Source organism: Moschus berezovskii, chromosome 2 (genome assembly GCF_049115385.1).
Source record: "Moschus berezovskii isolate FMDL1 chromosome 2, NW_MosBer_1.0, whole genome shotgun sequence".
Taxonomy (NCBI): Eukaryota; Metazoa; Chordata; class Mammalia; order Artiodactyla; family Moschidae; genus Moschus; species Moschus berezovskii.
The window spans coordinates 85,709,487-85,718,709 of NC_142461.1; the positions used below are offsets into that span (position 1 = coordinate 85,709,487).

Genomic DNA, 9,223 nt, shown 5'->3' on the forward strand with positions numbered 1-9,223 from the left:
CTCACTGCGCCCCCAGCCGCCCCCTCCCGCGCCGCGCAGCTCGGGGGCAGGCCGGGGGCGCACAATTGTCTTCTCTGGAGGAAAGTTGTTCCAAGTGGGCCCCGGCGGTCCCCGCGAGGCGCGGGCTGGGCTCGCGGGAGACCGGAGGCCGGGGCCGGCGCCGCGTCCCCGCGTCCAGCTCGGGAGCGTCGACGCGGCCCCGCGCCGGGTGATCGGGCTGAGACCGAGGGGAGCGAGAAGTTTCCTTTCCCAGTCTGAGCTGGCGCTAGTTCGCTTGTTTGTTTTGGGGGGTTGGTTTTTCTTTTTCAACTCAGTATCCTCCGTCAGCTACCCCCCGGCACCCTCTCCGGTCCCCAGCTCGCTCCCCTCCCCCAGGCGCCTTCTGCGCTCTTGCCAATCACTTTTCGCTTTTATTCCCACGATTTTGTTTGGGGGCAATACCTAGGGGGTCTGTCTGTCTCGCGCGCGCGCTCTTCCGCTCTCTCCCGCGCTCACTCTGCGCCTTCCTTGACTCTTTCTACGATGGACCCACGGAGCTGTCACCTTTGATCCCCCACCTCTGCTCTGCGCGTCCCCCTTGCACCCCCATCTCCTTCCTCCTTCTCGACTCAGCCTGGATAACGGACTCCTCCTGACCCTGTCGAAACTGCCCAGAAAAGTCTCCCCGCGCTCCGGGACTCCGCCAGCCCCCGGCGCGGGGCCAGAGCCCGCTGGACAGGAACCACCCGCCCCCGCGCCCGCACAGACCCCGCGCGGGGCCGGCCGAGACCCTCCCACCCCGGGGCCCCGGCGCGCCTGGCCCGCCCGGCCCCGCTGCCCGCGGACCGTTACTTGGCTTGCGGAGAGGCGGCCGGGCGACTCCGGCAAGAAACTTTCAGCCTGGCGGAGGCACAGCCCCGGGGCCCCTCTCCCGCCCTCGCAGGCCCTCTGCCACCCCCGCCCCCACCCCGGAATCCTGCGCGACCCGGCGCCCAGGCCCCCCGCCCTGCCCTGGCCGGACGCTCCCGCAACCCGGCCGGGGAGCCGGCGGGCCGCGCGCTCGCGGAGCGGGAGGCGGAGGCGGAGGGAGGGCGGAGGCGGGGGCGCCGGGGGCGGCAGGGGTGGGGGCGCCGGGCCCCGGCCGGACCCCGGCGCTCGGAGCCCCCCGGCGCCCGACGCTCACTTTGCCCGGCACTTCCCCAACTCCCCACTGTCCAGTCGCCGCGCGCGCCGGGCTCCGGCGCCGGCCGCGGAGGGAGGCTCGCCCGCGAGCCCTGGGCGCCGCCGCCGCCGCCGCCTCGGTTCCTTTTCCCTCTCCCCCTCCTTCTCCCCGGGTCTGGAGCCGCAGAGTGGCCCGGAAAAGTTTGGTTCGGGCCGCTTCTTACCGTTTTTCCTCCTGGGATTGGCTTGTTTGCGTCTCTTGCACCGGGGGCCATCCGCCATGATCGGCTGCTTCATTGATAAGAGCGGATCAGATGGCAGTTCGCATGGACTCGGCGCCCTGCTTCGGCAGCACGCAGGCTCGATCTAGCAACCAAACACAGCGACAATGTGGGCATCGCCCGCGCCCATTGAAACGCGCGCGGGCCGCCCAGGGGAGCCGGGCCAGGGCCCGGGCGAGCACCCATCCGCGCCCCCCAACGCCAAAGCGAAACTTCGGCGGCCCCCTCCCCGCCCCCCGCCCCCAGCCTTGGCCCCGAGGCGCTTTGTGTTTGTTACTGTTTGGTGTGTTGCACCCGCGAGGGGATCAGAGAGACAAGAATTACATCTTCAAAATGAGTCATAACTCCTGACCGTATGAGGGAATGCACACGGCGGTACAGTAAGGCTGCTTGACTCAGGGCTAGGCGGACCCTTTCCTCCGAAAAGTCCTCAGCCCGGCTCGACAACTTGGGGTGAGGCGAAGCTTTCTTCAGCTCTCATTTTGTCTCACCACCCCCCACCCCATTCCCCAGAGGAAGCAAGCAAGCAAGCAAACAAACAAACAACGCGAAACAACCCCCGATGAAGCACACTCGGGCAAATTGATAATAGTAATTATAGGAAGCCCACTCGCCCCGCGTCCCATCCCCTCCCCTTTCGGAGTTTATCGAGACACTGTCTCTTCCTCCCCCCCACACCCCCGCCCCCAAATTAGGATTTCCCGTTTCACGCCGCAATAAGAAATATAATTATAAGCCTCTTTGGACACTGTCCCTCCCCCCCCCCCGCCGCCACCTTCTCCACTTTGACAATATTTACTTAAGTATTTCCCCCCACCTCACTCACACACATACTCCCCCACACTGGTTCCCTTAAATAGTTCCAGTAGAAAATTGTTTTTTCCCCTCAAGAAAGGAAAGAGAAAGTCCAACCGCTACGACAATACTTTTCAGCTCTACTGAATGATCGTATCCTTTCTGGCTTCGAAACTTTTGTACCTAAAAATCGAGAGAGGCGCTGCATTTTTTCAGCTGAAACTGTCAAAACTTGGAGAAGGGGAACCTCGGAGGCAGGCAGGAGAGGAGGAGAATCCCGAAACTCGATGGAGATTGGGAAGATGCTGTGCCTCGAGGATTAGTTTAAACAGGGGGCTATAAAAGATGTAACAGATGCAAACTGTAACACAAGGGCCATTAACCCTTTCTCTGCCGAGTACACTCGGTCCCCACGCCCCGCACCTATTGTCTCCTGTGCTAGAAGCTTTGCGGAAAACCTGGAAAGTGAGTATCAGTTTCCACACATTTGCTGAGAGGGGTAAGGGCGGGGGGGGGGGTGGGAGCAGAGAGAAGGGGAAGTAGATGATTTAGAAAGCACCTTGAATTTAACGTAGGCATAGTGGCAGCCTTTTAAGTTTGACACATTTTGTCATGTCTCTCCTGTGGATTTGAAATTGTTGGGAAAAATCCTGAAATACAGAAATGGACACACAAGTGTCTGGGATGAAACAGCTGGCCTGTCTGTATTCCTGCTGAGACTTACGCACGATTGCATATAAATACATGTTTAATAAAGTAAGCTGCTAGTTTTATGAGCATGTGTGTGTGAGGGACAGACAGGGCATTTGTGCTGTAAACTTTATCTTTGCCTGTTATTTCTAACTCTGGAGTTAGTAATCTTACCTTCATCATTATAGGGGGAGCATGTAAAATATGTAAGTAGGTGGGAGACACACATATTCATGTTAACCGGGATCACCCCTGTTCCTGGAAACTCCTGCTATCTCGACTTTTCAGTGCCAAAGTATGGAATGGGATATTTGAGTGTATGTATCTTCTGTCTCTATATGACTTTGTCATTGGAAATACAATTTCAAAAGTTATCCTTAATTTAAAACCCTAACATCCTGATGGCAGTTTTCTTCCCAGCTGTAGTGAGCACCCCCCAACACACACTTTGGTAAACGACTCAAGTTCCATGAGGACTTTCACTTCTTTATTTATCATCACAGAAGTGAGGTGTTACTTCACATACATACACACACAAAGAATGAAATAAAGAAATGAAACTCGCTAAGCAGACAAAAACAGGCAACTTTCTACTTAGAAAACAGCATTCTTCGGTGGGAAAGGTTGGACTGCCATATCTAAGAGAAAGACTTGCTCCCGAATTTGATAGGTTTGTATCCATCAAGTTTTGTAATTATTAACAGGTATTTGCCAAGTTTTAATTGCTGAATACAATGAATTGGAACTAGACATGAAAACAGAGCAAAATCTCTCCCCTCGAAGAGTTTTTATTCCAACCATACAGTTCTCAATAAAACTTTTCCAAGGCTGGGTAGTAAAAGGCACCTTTGGTTACCTGAATGGACAGGTACAGGGCAAATTATTTGGGGGAGGAAAAAAAGGGGAGAAAAAAGAAGGAGAGAGACAGAGGGAGTGCGAGAAAAATCGAAGAAGTCAATCTTGGGGAAAGCTTGCCATAGAGGAGCTAAACCCACCTGAAATTCCTACCCACAGACACTCCTTCTCACTTAGGACTCACATCCCCACTTAAAAGGAGAAAATCATAAAAGGAAGGTGGGGGGGGTGACCATGCCAAAAAGGAATAAAAAGAGAGAAAAGGGGGAAAAAAAACCTACCTGCGAAGTCTTGTTTGTAGTTTTGGCCAGAAATGGTGAGAAGAAAAAGCATGAAGAAGCCGCGAAGTGTGGGGGAGAAAAAGGTGGAAGCGAAGAAACAGCTCCCGGAGCAAACTGTACAAAACCTCGCCAAGAGTGTCTGGAGGCAGGACCGTTATTCCTGCGGAGCAGGTTAGAACTGATCTCTTTCGGCCACTCCAGGAAACACAAACCTGGGGACGGACTGACGTGTTACGCCTCTTCTAATGACATTTTTTTCTTTTTCTTTTCTGTAGGAGAGAGAGAGACCCTGAAACACGCGCCACCTATCTTTGTGGGGAGGGATAATTGAAGCGCCCTGAGCGTGAGCATCATGTGAAAACGTGATCGCCAAGTTTCTCTCTGGGAAAGGATCTGGGATAGATTATACCTTGAAGTCTCCGCAAACGCTTTAGTGGAAGAAATGAAATTCCACCTCCCTCCCTTCCTCTCTCCCTCCCTCTCGCCTCCCTCCCTCCCTCCCTCCCTCTCCTCTCCACGCCCCCCCCCCCCCCCCCCCCGTCAAGCCTTTGGCATCATTATCCTCATCACTAAATCCTACAGAGTACAGGGCGGAAAACGGTGCACACCATTCACAGAACTGGAGAACTCTAAGGGGCGAAAGTTAAAGGGAAAGATCCCGGTTCCTCAATCCACATCGCCTCTTCTTATACAGATATCTCTAATAACCAGATTTGAGATGCACATTAAGTTGTGTGGATTTCTCAGCACGGTTTCTGGAACTAAATTTTTTGCCCTTTCTCGTATTATTATTATTATTTTCTTTCAAGATGCCAGAGCCAGAGGGGGGAAAATTACTGTATGTGAGCTGCATTTTAGGGCATGTGTGTTGGGGTGTGTGTATGTGATGAATTTCTGGATTGGATCCCAATACTAAAAAGTGGTTTGGCATTTTTAAAAAGGGTCTCTAAGTAAATTAACATAGAGCGCTGAGTTGACCGATCTCTGAATCTCTCTGCATCTCAAGGAGACCTCACTACAAAGTAAGGGAGTGTGTGGAGGGAGGCAGGAGGAAAAGGAGAAAGGCCATAGAGGAATTTAGCAGGGAAGGAAGAGCACGACATTAAACGGCATGGGGTCTAAGTTTTGGAGTATATATTTTTTGATATTGCAATTAAAGTAAAATTAAAAAGAAAAGACTCCACCTTTGCTCTGAAGGGATTGGTTATGTAAATATGGAAGGGATTTCCTGGAGAATACAGCTTTCTACTGTATGGTTAATTAAATAATCACTCAAAAGCTTCCAACGTGACGCTTCTGTCGTAATCCAATCAGGTTACATAGGTCCTAAACAAGAAAGATATTTTCCACATCTGGAAGTCAGCAATTTAGCAAGTACTGCACATTATTAACCAATTCAGAGCCTACTTCCCAGGGGAATTTTTTTTGAAGTTTAAGTGTTCTTAACCAATGCTCTGCTGTTTTGTTAATCAAAAAGCTGGTTTACACTGCACATAATTGGAACTAATATAGAAGTAAATAAAGACAGCCAAATTTGAGGATGCTGAGCACAGGCATTTATCGGAAAAGGAAGAAATCTCTTAGCCTCCAGTGGTTCAGGCTCAATTTCTTAAAGAACTGTGAGACTTTTTTTTTTTTTTTTAAAGAGTGAAAGTGCTTGAGAACCTCAGAGCACAAATAACTTTCAGTCCCACAGTCTTTGGACTTCTTTGCAAAGGTAAAGGTGGAGGTGTCAAGAGGATTGAAGGATAGCCTCATGCCATTTTTTTTTTCTGCTTTAATATTGTTAATATGTTACAGCCCCCTGTTTTCAGTCTGATGAAATCTGAAACAAATAACACCCTGATCCAACACAAGACTTTTACTCACATTGAGATAAACTGCTTTGAACTGTACTTTGAATGTGTGCCTAAAGCAAGACTTTGAATGCAAGAGTCACTGGCAATTGCACTCAAGAGGAGGGAATAGCCACCGCCTGGTTTGCCACATCCACACTCCCAGAGGTGCACAGCTTTGTATTTTGTATGTTGATGGGGAGGGGGCAATAGCCACCCAGCATGACCACAACCAATACTTACTTTAGGATGTGAGGAAGTAAATTTTCACAGTTGATTACAGACTCACCTCTTTGCTACCTTAAGCATTTATTACAATGAGAATCATCTCCCCCACCCCACTCAGATAATTTACTTACAGAGGAGCATTCAAGATCACCAGCCTAAAATTTAATAATAAAAAGAGAAAATTAAAGATTTCCACCATGGGTCAGGCACATTCTCAGTTTTATGCTTTACATTTCTTTAATATTCCTATCTCTTTAAATATATGACTTATCAAGTTTCTCCTCTGAGATTTACTTCTATTATTAATATCCTTTTTTAAAATTCCCACTTTCCCCCCACTTTTTTATTTAAAAAAAGAATTGAGTCTAGCTTTCTCTAGAAGTTTGCTTTTCAGCGTTTCCTCTCCCATTTCCACGACAAAGGTGTTCCTGGCATGGAGTAATTCCAGGTAAGACTCCACCTGAGGACCCCAGGTAGCCATTGGAGCTTACAGCCCAGACATACACTCAGTGTAAACCTTAGGTCAAAGGAGCCAATCAAACGGCTAACAAATCACTTGTCTTTATTATGTATATTAATGTCAGGTTACTTAAGATCTGACTAAAAAAAAAAAAAAGAAGTATTTCCATTAAAAACAGCTAATCATCTGATTACTCTGGGTTCAGTAATTGTTCGAGTGGCAGGAGACAGCCCCAACACTTAGCACTGGTAGTTCCGACGTGCAAGTATTTGAATTGGGGTAAAAAAAGGCAATCTTTCAGGTTCCCATCAAGGTGGATATTTGGACGGTGGCACGCGAAGCGTTCCCACGAGGGGTGAGCGCTCCGGTGGGTTGCCCTCCTCCCCTGCCTGGCACGCCCCCGACACTCCCCTCCCCATTTGACCAAGAGAGTTCCCACAACAGCAGAGGCGGTGGGATCGGAGGAAGCCGGGATATAAATATGTTCCGAACACTCCCTTAGTCCGAAGGCCAGGTCGGGGACAATGGGGATCGTGGGATCAGCGGGATGCTGGAGCGCAGGACGCAGGGAAAAGTCGAGAGAGGACTAGGAGCTACTAGCTTTCGGCTCCTCACACAGCAAAGCAAGTCCTGCAGATGAATCGCTCCTTCCCGGGCTTTCTTCCCCATTAATAATCTATTTCGAGATTAGCGCAGACCAAGGGGATTAAAACAACAGATACATGCAAATGTGAAATAATATTGCAATGGACATGGACGAGAGAAAAATAATTCTTTAGGGTTTCTTTGAGTTAAACAAACTGCCTCCCTCAGAATTCCCTCCACCCAGGCAGCGTGTGAAGATGCACTTTTGTTTTCCAATTCCCTCCAGCCAGGACGTGGTGCCTGTCCCCCCATTCACCTCTCAGTCTGTCAATTTCCTTAACTCTCACAGCCGCTCCCCTTTCTCCCCTGCCCCCAGTTCCCCTCGTCCGCCCCGATGCCCGAAGAGATAGAATGTTTCTGCCCCTGAACACACTGTAGCAGGCTGTAGCAGGAATTCGAATTTGGCCATAGCTAATGATTTTTTTTTAAAAAGCAAATTCTGTTTATTTTGTACCATGTGGAGAAAAAAAAGGAACCTATTCTTTTTGAAACGGAATTGATCTTTCATCCAGAGGAATTATTTCGACCGTGCTGTTACACAGGAGGTGGGCAACTTCTTTTAGAGTTGCAAGGAAAGGGTGATAAGGGGGACCCCTGCAATGGGGGTGTATTGAGGGGGTGGGGGGCGGCAGGGGTCCAAGCCAAGTCAAACGGTTTTCTCACGTGCGAACTCGCAATCCAATCCATTCGGAGTTGAGCCTAGGATAGGAGGGGAAAGTCTATTAAAAAAAAAAAAAAATCAGGAGCATCTCTCTGAGAAGCCCTTTCAAACAAAATCAAAACAGGACCAGAGAATCTCAGACCGTCTCTAACATCCCTGCTGCGAGGCCCTCGGGCTCTGGAATCTCGCACGTCACCTGGCCCCAGCAGGGCGGCCAGCTGAGCGGTTCATTTTATTTTTTTAATTTTTTGAAGTTAAGGCTGAATCTCGACTTCAGTGCTTTTTTTTGCCAGCGTCTCCACTGACAGGAACCAGCAAACTTCAGGACTCAAATAAGCGTCTTAATTTATTGATGCAAAACAGGTCTGCTGGTCGCCCCCAGTTCTCCGCGCTCTCTGTCCCCCACGCCCCCAGCTTCGGTCCCTTCATTTGATCTCAGGGTAAGGCCCCCGCAGCACAGGCGGAGGAGCACGTGGGAGGGGGGTCCTGCCCCCGCCCGCCCAGGAGCCCCGCGACCCCCGCCCCGCGGCCGGGTCAGCTGACCTGGCTCGCCGGCCGGCTCCCCGCCCGCCGCCTTGTTTCCGGTCCCCGGGGTCCGCTAGCTGCGCACGGAGCGGGAGCGGCTGCGGCCGGGAGGTGATGCTGGGGGCTGATTACCATGAGAAAGGCTGTGCCTGGAAAAGCCTCCTCCACGCGACTGTCAATCTCACCAAGGGGTGGGAGGGGGGACGGAAAGGGCCCTGTAGGAGTCACCAGAAAACTTGGAGTAAGTTGGAAGCGACGCAGGCCCGAGGAGGTGGCTTTCGCCTCAACTTGGAAGGCTGTGGCGTTAAGGGCGCGGACGCCAGCAGTCTCGCCTGGGAATTGAAAAACCCCGAATCCTTTCTTCCCTTCTTTCCTCCCTCTTGCCATCCTTTCAGCCCTCCCTGCCCTTTATCCTTGTTTTCTTGAAATCCTTTCCCAATTGCATTTCCTACATTATCCTTTCTATCTGTCTCCCTTTTGCAATCCCTTGTTTTGTTTCTTAAGATCTCTTCTCTCGCTCTGATTCTTTTCTGCCTCCTTTATGTGTCCAGATTTATCATTTCGTTTTGAAAACACAGTGTTTCATATGTAATTAATCTACCAGCAGGAGGTCAGGGACACCCTGACTAAAATAACTCCCTGGGTCATCACAGAACAAGTTCCCCAGGTGTCAGTGAAAAGTAAAATAATAAAATAATAATAGTAATAAAATAAATATAAATCTATATCTCGGTAATCATAATGGCTCCTTATCCTGAATTACCATATCAGCTCAAATTGACTTCTTTTTTTTCTTAAAAGATAGAATCTTCCTGGAAGAAAAATGA

The 9,223-nt window shown here is 50.3% G+C and overlaps 2 protein-coding genes across 6 annotated transcripts in view; one reads left to right on the forward strand and one right to left on the reverse strand.

Moving 5' to 3' along the window:
• Window positions 1-4,177, reverse strand: part of ZEB2 (zinc finger E-box binding homeobox 2) — a 139,541-nt gene extending 135,364 nt beyond the window's left edge. Inside the window, exons 1-2 of one of the 5 annotated variants that reach the window (XM_055398252.2) lie at window positions 4,043-4,177; window positions 1,365-1,506 (exon numbers count right to left, since the gene is read on the reverse strand). In XM_055398252.2, coding sequence (XP_055254227.1) covers window positions 1,365-1,437 — 73 coding nt within the window. In that variant the 5' untranslated portion in view covers window positions 1,438-1,506; window positions 4,043-4,177. Of the gene's footprint in view, window positions 1-1,364; window positions 1,507-1,698; window positions 1,719-1,745; window positions 1,898-2,399; window positions 2,535-4,042 lie in introns of those variants that run through there. The other 4 variants (XM_055398253.2, XM_088829238.1, XM_055398251.2 and 1 more) reach the window with 4 other exon arrangements.
• Window positions 2,541-4,456, forward strand: LOC148778558 (uncharacterized). The gene is made up of 3 exons (XM_088829242.1): window positions 2,541-2,681; window positions 4,063-4,213; window positions 4,318-4,456. Exons 1-3 carry the CDS (start codon window positions 2,571-2,573, stop codon window positions 4,371-4,373), a joined length of 318 nt encoding a protein of 105 aa, XP_088685368.1. The 5' UTR covers window positions 2,541-2,570; the 3' UTR covers window positions 4,374-4,456.
• Window positions 4,457-9,223: the final 4,767 nt, after the last annotated feature.